The sequence below is a fragment of the Colobus angolensis genome, unplaced genomic scaffold (assembly GCF_000951035.1).
Source record: "Colobus angolensis palliatus isolate OR3802 unplaced genomic scaffold, Cang.pa_1.0 Scaffold188, whole genome shotgun sequence".
NCBI classification, from domain to species: Eukaryota; Metazoa; Chordata; class Mammalia; order Primates; family Cercopithecidae; genus Colobus; species Colobus angolensis.
This window is the reverse complement of record NW_012115021.1, coordinates 2,954,338-2,973,193: the sequence shown is the minus strand read 5'-3', so window position 1 is coordinate 2,973,193 and position 18,856 is coordinate 2,954,338. Positions and strand designations below refer to the sequence as shown.

The following is an 18,856-nucleotide window of genomic DNA, read 5'->3' as shown; positions in this document are numbered from 1 at the left end:
AAAAAAAAAAAAAAAAGCTTTATATATATATTAATAATATCTAAGAATTTTTAAAAATAAAATAGCTGTGGACCACTGATTGAAGACCAGCTGGGACAAGGGACACACACTTCAACTGATGATGGCTACAGAAAACGACAAGAACCTGATTCTGATATCCTCTCCCCAGCTTGGAATTGTAGAAGACCCCCAGAACTTAGAAGTAAGTCTGGAGAAAAGGTCGGAAACACCACTCATTGGTATTCTCCCAACCTCCGTCGATGCCCCAGGTTGTTTTCTTGTCTTCCAAGGAAAGTCAAAAGCCTTGAATGACTAAGATTAAGTTTCTACTTCCAGTGCATGGAGGCTCATAATAGAAATTAAGTAGTTATAGAAAAATTAAGTTAGATTTCCTGCCCACCTGTGTTTGTGGACTGAGATTTGTACCTGTCTCACCCTTCAGTCTTCCAAATTTATTTTACTAGTTATTTGAGATTACAAATTATTCTACGTCGAAGTAGATGAGCATTTTTTTTTAGCATAGTGAGAAAGGTCATTGCAAATTTGATGCATTGTGAATTAAAATAAGTTAGGATGAAATGAAGGGGTGATAAGTGCTTTACTCTACAGAAGAGTTAATATTGTCAGACCTCCATGAAGAAATTACTCCAATAGATATGGATATGGGCTATAAGGAAAACTGAAAGCCATAGCTGAAAATCTTAGCTTTGCTGGCCAAAATAAAAATATTACCATATATTTAAATAAATATTAAAGCATAAAAATGGCATGTGTTAATAACACTTAGATTTTACCCAGGAACGACAAAGTACTGCCAAAGTTTTCAATAGCCTTATAATTATATCTACCATGGTAAATTACTGTTACTGGGTTAAACTATTCTGTTTTGCTTATCAAGGAAGAAAGTCAACATTCTAGTTGTGCCACATTTAATAAACTGGCTGAAAAATATGTGTTACATTAATATAAAACACTGTAGGTAACATCAGCAAAAGTTCTGCAAGATGAGTTCATTAAAACAACAACCTGAGCATCTATATTAAGAGCATTTTAAATGTTTATTTATTGTATTTATTTGGGAAACAAAACAAAACATTAAAGATACATTTATTTATCAAAAACAAGTCTTATGAGCAGGCAGTTAAAATGTTTAACATTGGACTAATACAGTAATAGAACTAACTTGTTAAATTTTGAAGACAGAAAAGGTCCACTTTAACATAAAATACAAAACATCTTTGTAAAATTTATTTTTTCCAGTCAAATGTGATCCTCCCTCTTGAGCCCAGGAGTTCCAGATAAGCCTGGGCAATATAGCAAGATCTCCGTCTCAAACAAAATGTGATTTTAAAGAAGTTGTGTGTATGTTATTTCTCTTCAAGCCATGGGAACGACTTTTAAATACTTTTTTTAAAATAAGGGGCATTTTGAACTGTGCCATCCAACACAGTAGCCACTATCCACTTGTGACTATTTCAATTTAAATTCTAATTAGCTAAAATGAGAGAAAATTTTAAATTTACTTCCTCTGTCTAATTAGTTACATCTTAAGTGCTCAATAGCCATACAAGCCTATTGGACATTGCAAATTTATATTTTTTAATGTGGTATGTTTATTTACATTACCATCATGGTGGAAAGTTCTATCAGACAAGACTGCTCTAAATAACTTCTGAAAACCACTAATGTAATAAAGTTAGCAATAGAAGTCTGGAAATTTTTTTCTAAATGTAAAGTTTTGTTTCTGTGGTTTTGCTTCTAGTCCAGGGAATATTTCAGATACCACAAAATATTAACCAAATTCAAAATCTGCATATACAATTTGAAATTTCTTCTTGCCTAGGGTTGAATTGTATTTTTCTTTTAAAAAAAAATTATTTTTAATTGACAAATAATAACTGCATGTATTTATGGGGTATGATGTGGTCTTTTGATCTATGTTTATAATGTGGATTACTATTCTGTATTAGCTCTGTTACTAGTAGTTTGTAAAATAACTTGTGAAACTGAACGGTGAAGCCAAAGACTATCTTAGTTGGATTAAATCTGAATTACGGAAGTTAAAGCCTTTTTGCCCTTTATGGAAGATTTTTTTTATGCAAGATTTTTAAAATTATCTATTTTTTTTTTCTTTTCCCGAGATGGAGTCTCACTCTGTCACCCAGGCTGGAGTGCAGTGGCACAATCTCGGCTCACTGCAATCTCCACCTCCTGGGTTCAAGTGATTCTCCTGCCTCAGCCTCCTGAGTAGCTGGGACTACAGGCACACGCCACCATGCCAGGCTACTGTTTTTATATTTTTAGTAGAGACGGGGTTTCATCATGCTGGCCAGGCTGGTCTCAAACCCCTGACCTCGGGCTGGGCGCGGTGGCTCAAGCCTGTAATCCCAGCACTTTGGGAGGCCGAGACGGGTGGATCACGAGGTCAGGAGATCGAGACCATCCTGGCTAACACGGTGAAACCCCGTCTCTACTAAAAAATACAAAAAATTAGCTGGGCGAGATGGCGGGCGCCTGTAGTCCCAGCTACTCGGGAGGCTGAGGCAGGAGAATGGCATAAACCCGGGAGGCGGAGCTTGCAGTGAGCCAAGATCGCGCCACTGCACTCCAGCCTGGGCGACAGAGCAAGACTCCGTCTCAAAAAAAAAAAACCCTGACCTCAGGTGATCCACCCGTCTCGGCCTCTCAAAGTGCTGGGATTACAGGTGTGAGCCACTACGCCCGGTAAATTATCTACTTTTTAAGACCTTTGTAGGCATAGCCTAACTTATAAAGATGTATGTAGAAAGTACTATGGTTTTATTAAGCTGAAGGCAACTACTACAACAAATTATTCAGAGAATTATTTTTAAAAATAAATCCTTAATATCTTTAAAAAGCTATACTTGTATATTATAAACTGTACTTAAATTTTGCTAAAATACTCTAAAAGTTGAATTTTGAAAAGATATATTTGAAAATATGTATTCATTCTACAAATCGGTCACATAAAAAAATCTTAATCTCGCAAGTCACAAAAATAAAAAGACTTGTCAAGTTTTATACGAATTATATTATTTGACTGAGTGGCTCCTTACTTTCTATTGGATTTCTTTCTCTACTTTATCAAAAAAACAAATTATATTAATGTCAATTATTTAAGACAAAGCCATGGGTCGGAAGCCAGTGACCAAAACTAAAGGCTGACCTCTTACAAGGGAAAAAATTGCTTTTTGAACAATACCTAAGAATGCTATAAAACAGATGTGACTGAGGACCATTTGATAGGTTAAAAGCTGAAAGACGGCATTAAACCTGGCAAAATGGTTCTTAAACACAAATGGTCGAATGATGAAATTATAGAGTACTTCCCATGGCTGAAACATTCAAGAACTTTCTTTAAAATCAAGTGCCTATGTTAAAAATAAAATCCTATGCATGAGCAAAATGGGATTATTTTTTAATCCTCTAAGAATCCTGTCAATATTCTTTAAAATCACTTCTTTCTAACTGAATTTTGAATCTTTTTTTCACTTAAAACATTGTAAGATTTACATTTGTATGCATTTCAACTAGTAGAATCTATCAGAAAAATACAGCAAACATATTAAAACCTTCACCCAGACATTTCGAAAACCAAAAATTACGTTAGTGTCTGAATGTCAGATCCTTAGCATTTATAGTAGCATATTCTTAAATCTAACCTACCTAAATGGAACTACAGTTTTGTAATATGATTTTCTACGTTAACCCTGAGAAAACGTCAGTGCTAAGATATTATCAGGAGGTAACTAAAGAAATGCTGTTCTCATCGGGAGTAAATCAGAAGAACACAGGTCTCATCGGAAAGTTTAGGTCAAACAATGTGTCAAGCCTATGATTCTGATGGATGTATAAGAAAGGTACTGTGGGTGCTTTGGTTATATGTAAACCATACCTCGCTTCTGAGTTAGTGGCATTAAGATCTAAGCCCTTGGTTACAATGTACTTGGCAGATACTCAATGTCTACTGCCTGCAAGTTTCTATGCTTGGCAAGTATTTCCCAGTGCCTCTTCTACGGCTCCCTACCTATCTTTATTCACTGACACTCAGATGTCATCTGTCATTACTTGTTAAGTGTACTGCTCTTCTCACCCCACATTCAAAGGCAATGAAAACTACCATTTTATAATATTTGACTGATCGACTCCTTACTTTCTATTGAATTTCTTTCTCTGCTTTATCAAAAAAAAAAGTATATTAATGTCAATTATCTAAGACAAAGCCATGGGTCACAAGCCCATGAGTTTACTATCATTCCCTCAATGAAAGGTTGTCATCAAATCCACAGATGAAACATTACATATCTTCCTAATGTGATTCTACCTCCTTCATGAGCAGAAAAAGAAGTTTGGCAATTTCTACAGGTGTAAATGCAAACTACTCTGCCAGTACAGCAGGATGATTTTGGAATTAGAACTTGAGAAACTTACAAAACAGTCTTAACAGTTTAAAAAAAAAAAGTTTGGCAGCTGCCGTTCAGATGCTTCTGTCAGTGGCGTTGGGATCTCTTGACTGACTCCTGCTCCGACTCTGGAGGGGTCACTGCTGGAAACGACTGAGATCTGGCTTCAGCACTTCTGACATTATGTCTAAGGCTACGGATACTGCTGTTCATGGAGGCCACACACAACTTCCAGTCCCTTCCATTTTCCGAGAGATCACAAATTGGGTAGTTTTCTTGGAGGAACTCTGGTGGTAAAGACCCAAGACATAACAGTTTACTTGCAAATCACTTCTCAGAGAAATCAATTCATTCAACTTTCATTCTACTACGGTGTCTGTGAAAGGATTATTAACACTTCAACTAAAACACATAGGCTATAATCATTATTAAATTAGTTGAACAAATTCTTTAATCTAAAAAGAGAACTATATGAAACAGCATCATTCTTAAATCACAATAAAGCAACAATCTCCCATGACCTTGCCACATACCAGAATAGAAATCCTCTGCTGCCTTGAGTATGCAAGGTCAACTTTTGTTACTCTCAAAAGTATCAAACAAGCATCTAGCATGTCACTTATCAGCTCAAATAGAGACATGCTAAGCCTCTGCAATGAACAAGAGGCTGCAGTGTCATCCTACTTTAAGAGGGAAGAAGCTGTAACTGCTAACTTTTCTGGTACTGCTGGATTTATCTCTGATAAAAGGAATAAGGGTATTTAGATCTTGCAGTTAGAGGAAGACTTCTAAAAGGGAAGGTGACAGAGTAACGTAATTCAAGGAGCACTCTTAGAGAAAGTGAGAAGACAGACAAGGAGAAAGGTATGGAAGAGAGGTGTTTATTAGAAGAGCAGGGCTGCCCTCGGACACATCATTAGGTAATCAAAGGCCTAAGTGCCTTTCAGCCCTTGGAAAAGGATCTGGTGATCCCTACAGGTTAGCATTAGTTAGTTACATTAATCTCATTTGTTTTTCAATAGGGTTAATAGGCTAATAAACATGCCATAAACATCACATATATCCAAATTTTTTAGCAAAGCGTGTGTCAAGGTTGAAAGGCTTTCGTACCCAAAGGACTAATTAATTAATGGATCAGTGGTAGCCTGGAAAAAGGTTTTTGTGGTATGTCACTGGATTCAGTATCCCACTCTATCCTGCTAACATTTTATTAACCAAAAATAAGTTCTGGAAAAAATGTTTGTCCCATTTGCCCACAACAGCAAAGCTGGGAGGGATAATTACCACACTGGAAGACAAATACAGTGCTTGCAAAGCTTTCAACAGGTGGCAACAAGGAGCCTAAATTGACTGGTGTTTCCCAAAATGTGTTCTCTGGAACACTAGTCATAAAAGAAGTTTCTTGGGGGAAAAGGTTCTAGTCGCACAAATGGGAAATGCTGCCCTCTGCAGCTAGTCACCACTTGGGGATTTAAGATTGCACACAAGCATATTCAGGGTTCTGAACAATCCCACAGAAAAGACAAGTGGAGTCTCCTTTTGCTGATTGAAATGTTAGAGATGCAACTGCGTTGGTGGGACGCATAAATGAGGGAGGTGGCAGCGCACAGGACAACGGAAGGTCAGGGGTCAAGACTACGAGATTTAGGCAGGCTTGATGGCTAAAGGCATTCAGTTTTCAAACTGACGTCGGCCAGGCACGGTGGCCAAGATGAACGGATTGCTTGAGCTCAGGAGTTCGAGACCAGCCTGGGCAACAATGGTGAAACCCCGTCTCTACTAAAAATACAAAAAAATTAGCCAGGCATGGTGGCGCACGCCTGTAGTCCTAGCTACTCAGGAGGCTGAGGTGGGAGAATCACCTGAGCCCAGGAAGTCGAGTCTGCAGTGAGCTATGATCTAGCCACTGTACTCCAGTCTGGGCAAGAGGAATGAGACCCTGTCTCCAAAATAAAAGAAACTGACAGTCAAGTGAAACCCATCTATTGACTGCGGTCCTTGGGGTGCTTGCTTAAGGTCTTTCCTAGCCGTTTGACTTTAAAAGTATTTCACGAGGCTGGGCACAGTGGCTCACGCTTGTAATTCCAGCACTTTGGGACGCTGAGGCGGGTGGATCGCTTGAGCCCAAGAGTTTGAGACCAGCCTGGCCAGCATAGTGAAATCCATCTCTATAGAAAAAAATACAAAAATTAGCCAGGTGTGATGGTGCATGCCTGTAGTCCCAGCTACTCAAGAGGGTGAGGTGGGAGGATCATTTGAGCTTGGGAGGTTGAGGCTGCATTGAGCTGTGATCACGCCACTGCATTCCAGCCTGGGCAACAGAGTGAGACCCTGTATCAAAAAAAAAAAAAGAAAAGAAAAGGTATTTCATGAAACACCTAAAACACCTATTAACATCTAGCTGAATTTGAGAAACACAGTTCAGGGAATGCTGACCTACACTGACAAGATATGATGCAGCAAAAAATATATTTATATTTTTCTTACATTAACATTAAAAGGTACTAGCAGTATAAATGGTAACAGCCTGAATACTAACAATATAAATATCAGTTATAGCAAGAAAGATCCAGAGGTCTTAGTTGACCATATATTTTATTTTATTCTATTTTATTTCATTGAGACAGGGTCTCACTCTGTCACCCAGGCTTGAGTGCAGTGGCACAATCACGGCTCACTGCAGCCTCAACCTTCCAGACTCAAGTGATCCTCCTGCCTCAGCCTCCCAAGTAGCTAGGGAGTAGCTAGTAGCCAGTATATGCCCAGCTAATTTTTGTATTTTTTGTAGAGACAGGGTTTAGCCAGGTTGCCCAGGCTGGTCTCGAACTCCTGAGCTCAAGGCATCCTCCTGCCTCTGGCTCCCAAAAGGGCTGGGATTACAGGCATGAGCCACTGCGCCTGACCTGACCGTAAATTTTTAAATGGCATGTGACATTTTAGGCTGCATTAACAGCCTAATAGGTTGTACTATTGTATCCTGGGTGGATTTAAGTACATCTGAAGGTAGTCATTGAATTAAATCATGAAGGATCAGGGCAACACGTATGTGAGGAATTCTGAAGGGAAATGTTAATATTTAACTGAAAAAGCATAAGGCTTAAGAGGGAAAAGGTTGGGTAGAACATTTCCTCTCCAACCCTCGTGCTACCATGTGGAGAGACCTCTACATTGGAAAGTTGGGATGAATGGGACATGTACGATTGAAGAATAAAGCTGTTATTTTTATCTTCATCTGCCTGAATGGAGCAGCCCTCTCGCACTCGGTTCTGAACTTAAAAGGGAGTGTCTTTATGATCTCCTAATGCTCCAGCAGGAAGTGATAGCTGTCATTAACTGCTTGAAGGCCCAACCTGTGAAAAGTGATTGGATTGACCTTGTTTAGGTAGAGAAGGGATAACCAAGACAAATGTGTATGATTTACAAAGGAAGGTACATTTTGAGTCACTAGAAGGAAGAACTTTCCCATGAATTGTAGCTGAGACAGCAGGTGCCTCATCAATGGAAGTGTTCAAGGCCCAGGGGAGGTGACTCTGTCAAAGTTGAGATAGGAGTTCCTGCTGTGGGTGGGATGTTGTATTACAGGGCCTGTAAAGTATTTCCTATTGCTAAGATTCGACAGTTCTGCAATATAAAGACATGGATGGGGGTTTAAGGAGTGAGGGTTGTTCGCTAATTGCAAATCTGCCTACTAACTTCCTCCCTATCAATTAAGAGCCCTTAAGTGATACTGAACTCTCATCAGAGAGCATCAGATACTAGTTATTTATATGAAATCTACACCTTTGGCTCATGGACAGAGTTACCTTTGACTGCTAATTTTCAGAAACTTTTCCCCCAAATAACAAAATATTAGGGTAAGAAACTATATTAGAATAGAAGAATAAATTGGTTTATTCATTCAATGAGATATGAATCAGCAGTTCAAATGTATGAACAGATCTCAAAAACATAATGTTGAGTGATTTTAAGATGTGCAAAAAGATTATTGTACATCCCCATTTACGTACATTAAAACCACCACATGCCGAGTGCAGTGGCTCACACCTATAATCCCAGCACTTTGGGAGGCCAAGGTAGGAGGATTGCTTGAGCCCACCAGTTTGAGGCTGGAGTGCAGCATTGCAGTGAGCCACGATCACACTACTGCACTCCAGCCTGGGCAACAGAGCAAGACTCCATTTCAAAAAAAAAAAGAAAAGAAAAAAGAAAGTAAAATAAAATAACTACAGAACAATATTACATATTATTTATGGATCTATTAACATAGGTAGCAAAAGTATAAAACATGCATGGGAATGATATATCCAACTCCAGGACTGTGATTACTTCTGGGGAGCAGAAGAGGGGAAAGGGATGATGAGTTGGAGTGTTAATTATATCAGTAAAGCTTTATCATTTTTTTAAAAACAAAAACGTGGAGCACAAAACACGAAATGTCTATTATCAGTGACGGGGGTAGACAGGTATTTATTATATTATTTTCCATACATTTCTGTATGTTTGAACTCATTTCGAATGAAGCAGTACTTTTACAGAAATCATATTAGGGGTCATAATCCCAGTTCTCCCATGAGTGCAGGTCTCTCCTCTCATATCTGATCACCCAGCCTTTGCTCTGACTCTTCCTTCTCCAAGTTCATTTTATCTTTATATTAAAGTGAAACAGACTTTCTTGTCAGTTTCTACTCCTTGGGGCTGGCTCTGCCCCTTGGGACAACAATGACTCTACTGTCTTCTCTTTGCTGAAATAACTCAAATGATTGTCCTTCTACAAAGCAATAGAACTTTGAGTCTTAGGAGAAATTTGTTAAAATCTGCCCTATGTGGATAATACACCAAACTTGTGCTGAATATTTGTTTACTGCAAAAGATATCTTTCAGATTTTAATATAATTCAGTGAGAGATAAAATGATAAAAGGCTTAGAAAATATTTTTCATCAACTTTTAAAGAAGTAATCTTTTCCAGATGTTAAAGAACTATAAAAGTTCTTTATAAAAAAAATTTTTTTCCCTGAATTGAAAAAAAAAGTAATTAGAAAGACACTATTTCTTCCATAAACACATTCATTTCAGAATCGCCTACAAACTTTTTTTTTAACCATAAAGTAAGGGAAATTGAGTTTAGCTTTTTTGCCTAGTAGGTTAGCTCAGTGATGTTCAAGTTGCAAGTTGTGACCAATTACTAGGTTGTGAAATCAGTGATAGCAGTACTTGAAAGAAATGTAATGGAAGAGAAAATACTGGGATGTAACACTCATAGAGTAAGTACTGTTTGTGAAACTTTTGCTTTGGTTTTTAAAAGTCACACTCACACAGAGGCATGTACTGTGTCACAATGTAAAATGTAGTTCTTATTATGGGTTGCAGCAAAAAAAAAGTTTGAAAACAATTGGGTTAGATGATAACAAATGCTTATAAAAGCTGCTAGCTGAAAACCAGGTTTCTTTATTCTGAAACACCAGTGTTGTTCAAATTTGTTGGCTATGAAAATGTATGATATGAAGGTAGGAACCACCTGAGATCAGAACTACATCTTTGCTGGGTGCCAGTGATACAAGTAAGAAATATTTTGCTTCCACTTTGTCCAAATTCAAGATTTAACAAGAAGTTTTTAGAAGCTTTATTACTTCACTTAGCATATGTCACAGAGACTATATTAGGCTAATGTGCACAAGAAAAACTTAGCAAATTAACCTTCTGTGCTTTTGTTGACACTTCTGCAAATGGATGAAGCCCTTTAGCTTTGACCTTGCTCCTCAGTCAATGAAGGTGTTTTGAGTTTCCATACCCCTGGCAGTCCATAGCAGGGAGCTACAGTTTCCTGTTCTAGCAAAGCCATTTAAGACAGAGCAATTAGCCTTAAGAACCCAAATGCAGAGAGAATTACAATTCATGATCTTGCTCCTTGCTGTACTCTAATGAGGGACTCAGTAAAAGTCCCATCCTCCCCAGAACAAACACAACCTGAATGGATTCTTCTTTCTGCCCTTCTCTTAAACACAATTGGCTTTTATTTATTCAGACATACTCTACATGTAACAAACCTTTGAGAGCACTAATCTTATTAGGGTCAAGGGCATGCAGGCCATGCGTTAGACTTCCATAGACATTACTTTGGATCAGGACATCTTTTGTGAAGAGTTTGTGAATAAGGTATCTAGCTGACAGGCTTGCGCAAGACTTAGCTTTTGCCAAAGTCAGTACTGAATATGGCATCCGTATATTTCTCCAAGGTCTTCCAAAATAGCCTAGAAGCAAAAGAGAAAGATGTCAATTTTCACAGCAGATGTTAGGTTGCATTATTTTTTAAAGGCTGAAACAGAAACACTGATTTTTCTGAATTGTTAGGCTCAAGAATTTGAGAGGTTAAAAATCTAAGGCCTTACATTTTTATTTATTTTAAAGACAGAGTCTTGCTCTGTTGCTAGGCTGGAATGCAGTAGCACAATCATGGCTCACTGCAGCCCCAGCCTCCCAGGGCTTGAGTAATCCTCTTAGCTTAGCCACTCGCCACTCAAGTAGCCGGGACTACAGGTCCACCCCACCACCCTCAGCTAATTTTTTTTTATCTTTTATAGAGGCAGGGTCTCACTTTGTTCCTCAGGCTGGTCTCAAACTTCCAGACTCAAACGATCCTCCTGCCTCGGCCTCCCAAAGTGCTGGGATTACAGGTATAAACTGTCGTGCCCAGCCTAAAGCCTTGCGTTTTTAGTGGATTATGAGACAGCATGAGAAAAGAGGTAGAAATCACTGTGATTACACATGCTACCACGGTTCAACAGGAAGATTTAATATGCTGTTACCTTTTAGGATATAATAAGTTTTAAAATTACATTTAGTAACAAATTCTAAGTAATTTAATGCACTGTTTCCCTACTTACAAGAAAGATTTTTTCAAAAATAAGCTCCATGATTCTTCCTGAAATAGTTATAATTTTTAAAATGTAGGTTTTCTATTTAGTATTAAATTCATTTTAAATCAACACACTGCTGGTTCACTTTACATATTGTATCATAGAGATCTTATTTGAAATGAAAAATAAGTTTTAAGACTTTTCATTTCTCAACTCTACAGCTTAATCATCATCATCTCTCTTCAGTCCATAGTGATTCAAATTAACTCTATTTGAAAAATATTATATTTTACATATAATAATTATTTCTTAAAGAAATATATTTAAAAATATAATATAATTATTATAAGTCAGTAAGTACATTCTTCATCTTAGAACATCCATCATTTAATGGGTGGCAATAAAAACTATTGAATCATCCAGATTCAACATTTAGCAGGAGAGATTGTTTAGAAACACATTTAATGGGTCCAAAGACTTAATTCTGGGAGATTTACCTAGTAATATTTATCAAGGGTCAGGAAAAAAGGTTAATACTCTTTAACCTGGTAATTCAATTTCTAAGAACCTAACCTAAGATAATAATCCAAAGTATGAAAAAATCTTCTGAATGGGCCAGTGCAGCGGCTCACACCTGCAATCCAGCACTTTGGGAGGCTGAGGCAGGTGGATCCTGAGGTCAGGAGTTCAAGATCAGCCTGGCCAACATGGTGAAACCCTGTCTCTACTAAAAATACAAAAAACAAAAAACAAAAAAAAACTAGCCGGGCATGATGGCATACATCTGTAGTCCCAGCTACTCAGGAGGCTGAAGCAGAAGAATCGCTTGGACCCGGGAGGCAGAGGTTTCAGTGAGCCGAGATTGTGCCACTGCACTCCAGCCTGGGTGACAGAGCAAGACTCTATCTCAAAAAAAAAAAAAATCTATCTGAATGAAGACTGTTTTTTGCAGACTGATTTATAATCCCCTTCCAAAAACCCTCAAACCAAAATGACAACAACAACAAAAAGAAACAAAGTAGGAGACAATAAATTGGGGTGCACTTAATTAATGGAATGTTATAATCCTACTTAGAGCAATGATTACGAAGACTGTAGATTCTTGAGGAAAAACAGATACATATTATAATGTTAGAGAAGGGGAGTAATTATATGGGAATCATAATGTTTCCAAATGTTCACAGGAAAAAAAAAAAAAACTGGAGGAAAATGAAAATGCCCACAACAGTTTTTTAAAGTATTTTGATCATGGGAGCTTTCTTCCCCCTCTTAAAAATATTTTCCAATTTTTAAAATAAAATGGCATAACAGACTCCACACACACTACAGTGACTGCTTGGCTCACAGTGGTCTTAGTTGCCCCATCCCCTCATTATAGCTGAGTCAGAGTTAGAGACACGTGGCCCAAGTTCTCACAGTCTTGGAGCTGCTCTAGCTCCTGCCTGCCTGAGACTCGCTTGGTTCTTTGCTTCTTTGACTACAGGAGCTATTCAACTGGTGACTTGTGTTGTTGTTTAATTTATCCAGTCTGTGTCTGTAGTGTACAATCTTAACAAATACAGTAGTTAGATTACTTTTATAATGGAAGAAATAAAGCTATATCTTGTCAATGATTTCGTTTGAAAAGGATCCCAGGTAGTATTCTACTTAGGGTTAACATGGGGGCAGGGTACAGAGAGAATGAAGTTTTGCTACTTCAGATGTCACTCATCGGTATGAGTGATGCTAAAGCCCAGCACCCTGGGAAGATGCATTGGGAAGCACAAGTGGCAGGTGGCACAGTCACTACTGAACCACTGCCACTTGACACCCATCAAAGCAGGAGGCGCCTTTAGCAGACAGTTTAGCAGTGGGAGCACAATGTTCTGAGAGATGAGATTCACGAATTCGTGCCAAAAATCCTATTGCACACCTGCAATGTGCCAGGCACACAGAGAACAAGAAGTGTATCTCAGCTGCAGCCCCTCCCCTTCACCAAGGAGGACAGTGCCTTATCAGAGCTCACACGGTCCAGTGAGTCGGCAAAGAGCCACTTTCCGTAGGAAAAATAACAGTCCCAGAACCATGTGTCTATATATTTCATTAACTCATTAATAAAAGACATTAAATTGTTTCACTTTCTGATGAAATTTCTCAAACACACATAAAAGTAGAGAGAATAGTACAATGAGCCCCAAAAATGCATCACTCAGATTCAACATTTATCAGCAAGAGAATGTATTTAAAAATAAGTTTTTTAAAAACTCACCCCATGCTTCACCAGGTTCCTCTGGATTATCAGTGGAAGGTTCTTGCATTTCTTCAGGGATAGCATTACTGTTTGGCTGCAAGTTCCCCTTTTCTCTCATTTCAGAATAATTCATTGGCTGAAACATCCAAGAACTGCCTTCACCACCATCTCTGTCCCTACGGTCATTTCTATCTGCAGATGCTGGTGCAACAGGGTTGGTAAGCTTTTTATTTTTGCGAACAGTTTTCTGTTGAAATACAAAACCATATCCGTAAACAAAGTCCCACAGCAAGAAAATATTTCTGTGCTCTACCACCTACCAGTCCCCCCAGGTTGCTAGGGAAGCAACTAACTCTTTAAAAGGTGGGCTGAAGCCATAGGAATACTGTTTGTCGCAATACCACCTGGAAAGAAGGAAAGGGGTGGCTTCTTCCGCAAGCTGTCACGACCCGCTGCTCCTTGGAGGATTTTGTAGCTTTGTCTAAGGAACTGAATGAGAACTGCTGGTACAAATTAAGTGCATAATAAACATTTCACAAATAAACAAAGCAGTGAGTTTCTTGGAGATGACCACTTTTTGTTTCTCATGTTTTGTTTGTATTCTTTTTCCCTAGCGGCGCTCAAGTCTGGCTGCCCGTTTGAATGACCTTCAGGATCTATAAAAACAAATGGTTGTGCTGCGCCCCACCCTAGGCAAATTCAGCCAGAATCTCTGGCGGTGGGAGTGGGGAGCTCAGGCGTTAGTAACTATTTTTAAGTGTCTCGTGTGATTCTAATATGCACCCAGGGTTGACAACCACTGCTCTGGGTTAGCACTTCTTGAACTTTAGTGTGCACACAAATCACATGGGGGATGGAGGTTGAGAAGGTCTTGCTAAAATGCAAATTTTGCCCCTGAATGAAGACCCTGCATTTTTCACAAGCTTGCCAGTGGTCCACTGCTGCTGGGCTATGGACCTACTCTGAGTGACAAGGACCTGTCCCATTCCTAGTCAAGCACACAGCAGGCACTTGGCAGACACTGCTTCTCTTCTCTTTTGACACCTAAGCAAATATGCAAATTACCATTTTCCAGGCAGTGTCTTAATTTTACATTCAAATTGTTTAGGGTGCAATTTTTGAAGGCTATAAAATGGAATGTCAAAAATAAGCAGATTTGGTTTCAGGCAGATGGTGCTTGAGCTATCACTGAAATCAACCCGTTCACCAGGAAAACATACGCTCAGCTACAAATATTCTTGGCAAATTGTTTCCATAAACTTACTCTAGAGACACAGGAGCAACTAGACATGGCCAGAAGAAAAGGGGGTTGGTGGAAATTAGGAATTGTCATTAAGATACATGTTTCATCAAAAGACAACAGATATGACACTCTTCCCTAATGGCCCGGTTGTGGTAAAACAAACAAAAATCTCTAATGTACTTTGAAGATAGACTGGAGGAGGGAGAAACTAGATTTCTGTTATCACATAACTATACGGAGTGTAAAATATCTGTAACCGTTTAACGTCATGACATGTGTTTATTTCACCAAGTTCCGTCATCACTAAAAGTGAACAAGTAATGAAGTGCCTGCATTTTTCCCTGCACCTCCTCAGCTACCATTGAAACAGCCAAAGAGCACACAGCTAGCTCCTTTTTGTGTTGCTAGGTGAGATACTGAAAAAGATTTGCCAAATATCTTTGTAGCTGAAACTATTTTCCTAGTATTATCCTTGGCTTCAAATATACTAATTATAGCACTTTATTTATCTTTAGGATATTTTTATAGAGCATAAATCTCAAAAAAGTAAAATAAACATGCAGTATGCTTTTGAAAGAACATCCCATGCCCCCTAAGTTAAGTTAATGAAAATTTTAGCACACGGCCTAAAGAGCCTGTGCCTCACGCTATCAGTTCTGAAGCTGTACACAGTACAAACTCAGGTAACAGTAACCATATTTAGATGAAAAATAACTTACTGGAGTACTCTTGGCTTCAGAACATAAACAGCAGATCATAGAATTGATACCAGAAATACAGTCCTGCCAGTCTTTTCCATGTTCACGCAAATCACAGGTGGGAAAAATTGTTGCCAGATATTCTGCAAACAGCAGAAAGTATTCACGAAAATTAGAAAAAAATTAACTAACGAAAATTTTTTTTCTTTAAATACTGACTTTTAGATGGTTGCATTGTGTAATGGTGAGCACTCTGGACTCTTAAATACTGACTTTGTCTCTTTCTACTTCTCATCCTTTTCTCTTATTCTTTCTGAGAATTTAGAAATTCCACCCAATGAGGATGCTTTGCTGAATTATTTCCCCTACCATGAGATCCCCTAAAACACTGACATAGGAAGCTAATATTGAGCTCTTGTTGCTCAAAAACAAAAAAAAAAAAGGTGTAGGCCGAGCACAGTGGCTCATGTCTGTAACCCCAGTGTTTTGGGAGGTCAAGGCAGGAGGACCAGGAGTTTGAGAACAGCTTGGGCAGCAAAGTGAGACCTCATCATCTCTATAAAAAATACAAAACTTAGCTGGGTATGGTGGCATGCACCTGTGGGCCTAGCTACTCAGGAGGCTGGGGAGGAAGGGTTGCTTGAGCCCAAGAGTTCGAGGCTGCAGCAGAGCAATGATCACACCACTGTACTCCAGCCTGGGCGACAGAGCAAGACTATGTGTCTGAAAAAAAATTTTAAGTGTGTAACCAAATGTTGACTCTTTCAGGGTGTTCAGACCATTTAACAACCCAATGGATAAATCAGAGCTAAAAGGAAACATATCAAGAGAAAATAGTGTTACTGCAAACATGATTACACCAGGGGCTTACTCATTGTGTCTATCTTCCCCAGCTCTTGCCTCTGCCTAGAACATCCTCCTGTTCCCTCTACCTAGTGAAGGAGTCCTTCAGAATCCAGCTCAAACATCTTGTCCTTAGTTAAGCCTTCCCCAACTCCCTCAAAGCAGCTGCTCTGAGCTTCCCCAACACTACCACACTGGACTGGGATGTATGTTTCCATCAACATGTCCCTTTCTAGACTATGAGCTCCTCATAGGCAGAAACACTTATTCATTGCAGTATCCTTAGTACCCATGAGTTCTAGGATCTCAATAGACATGTCTGGAAGGCAGGAAGGCAGGAGGCTAAAAAGGACTAATCATAAAATTCTGTTTCTGTGTTGCTAGTCTCCAGCACTGACAAGTCTTTTATTCCCCCACCTTTTGGCAGAGGGAGCTTTTTCCTTTTTTTTTTTTTTTTTTTTAAGTAGCAAGCTTCAGGGCTAAAGAATTGACTTAGTACTAACCATAAACAACTATAATAGATGAGGCTTGTCTTATTCAACCATTCAAGTCAATGGACAAGTTTTATTCTTTGGAAGTTGTTACCAACTATATATTATTAAGTTGTAAAATCAGGGTCAGACAGGTGAAAAAAATGAAGAGTTTTAAGATTCACACAGACTTCATTGTTATTCCTTCAACTGCCAATAACATTCATTATATGACCAAATGATTATTAAAAATAAGATTCCATTATCACTTAATGTACACATACCTCTCAATGCAGCCATTTTGTTTGGGTCAAGGGATTGGCTGTCTTTCAAATGGATATCCACTGAGCTGCTAATCAGGATTTCCTTGGAGAACAAAACACGAACCAAATAGCAGGCTGCTTGCTTAGGTTTGGCCATATTTCGTACCGCCAGCAAATGAGTTTTAAATACTTTGACATTTCTTTTTGGATCACCAAGATAGCCTTTAAAAATAAAGAAAAAAAGGAACATCCTTGGTTTTGTCATGCAAGGGTACCCTGAAAGTACACAAGAGAATTACACTGATTTCTTTCTTCTTCTTCAAATAAGGCAAATGCTGATAAACTGATTTCTAATTCATGAATTTCTAGTTGGGTGAATTTTTTTTTGATGCTTATCTCTTCCTTTCCCTTAAATGGGTCTCTTTGACACCATCTGCCAAACTGTCAACATTCTTCACTTCTGCTGGTCTTGAGCTTACTGTATTGAACTACTCTGTTCATTAGCTTGAACACACATCATTGTTAGGCTGCAGGTGCATATGTAAACATGTTGCCCTGAGTTCCCACTGCTCCATTTCACACTCTAAAAGTACAGTCAGAGCCATTCTACTGGGTAAGTGGATGTTCCCTGAAGACAATGTTGAAAGCATGGGTGGGGATCATTAAGAAAATTTTCAAATAGCTAGCATTTATCAGTAGTTCCTGTATATCAGGGATGTGCTAAATATTTTACATCTATGCACCAGCTCAGTTTCATCATTCTAACACCTCTATCATTACTCCCACCCCATTATTCCCACCCCACTATTTCCAAATGAGGAGACCAAGGCTCAAAGAAGATATTTGAAAAGGTCACACTGCTAGTTACAGAGCCAGTTTTACAATCTGTTTATGAGTCAACTGCTCTAAACCATGAATCTTCTACTAATATCTTCCATTCTTTTTCCTATTTTTTTAAAAGAAAAAATTGAAATAATGCTTTAAATATAGTTTAAATCCTGCTTTTTCAGTTAACATTATATGCTGAGCATTTCTCTGTTTTCATCTCTTTAAAAAAAAATCTGCATTCCTGTCACCATGATTTTCCTGACAAGTGACATTTATGTAGTACTTACGTCCCAGGCATTGTGTTAAGAGCTTTAAATGCATTGCCCCAGCCAGGTATCGTGGCTCACGCCAGTAATCCCAGCACTCTGGGAGGCCGAGGCAGGCGGATCATGAGGTCAGGAGATCGAGACCATCCTGGCTAACACGGTGAAACCCCATCTCTACTAAAAATACAAAAAATTAGCTGGGCATGGTGGCGGGCGCCTGTAGTCCCAGCTACTCGGGAGGCTGAGGCAGGAGACTGGCGTGAACCTGGGAGGCGGAGCTTGCAATGAGCTGAGATTGCGCCACTGCACTCCAGCCTGAGCGACAGAGCAAGACTCCGTCTCAAGAAAAAAAAAAAAGAGAGAGAGCTTTAAATGCATTGTCCCATTTGATCCTCACAATTCTGTGAAGTAGGCACTGTTATTTTTGTCACTTCACAGCTGAAGAAACTAATATTTAGGTTAGGAAAGTGGCTGAAGGTCATAAGGTTAGTAAGACATAGAGCGGGGATTTGAAATCAAGCACACAGACATGAGAGCTCAAGCCCTCAACCATTAGGCTTTACTGCCTCACATGCTGTGGATATACCAGAAGTCAAGTGATTAATTCTCTATCATCATTTATTGTTGTTTGTTTGTTTCCAAATTTTCCCAATGATTCTGTAAAGGACATTCTTGTACCAAAATTTTTATGTAATTTTTTTTTTTTTTTTTTTTTTTTTTTTAAGTAGCAAGCTTC

At 38.7% G+C, this 18,856-nt stretch overlaps 1 protein-coding gene across 1 annotated transcript in view; it reads right to left on the bottom strand.

The window, feature by feature from the left end:
* Positions 1 to 10,443: 10,443 nt before the first annotated feature.
* Positions 10,444 to 18,856, bottom strand: part of BEND2 (BEN domain containing 2) — a 56,579-nt gene continuing 48,166 nt past the window's right edge. Inside the window, 4 exon segments of the mRNA XM_011940221.1 lie at positions 10,444 to 10,673; positions 13,528 to 13,756; positions 15,472 to 15,593; positions 17,048 to 17,248. Coding sequence (XP_011795611.1) covers positions 10,444 to 10,673; positions 13,528 to 13,756; positions 15,472 to 15,593; positions 17,048 to 17,248 — 782 coding nt within the window.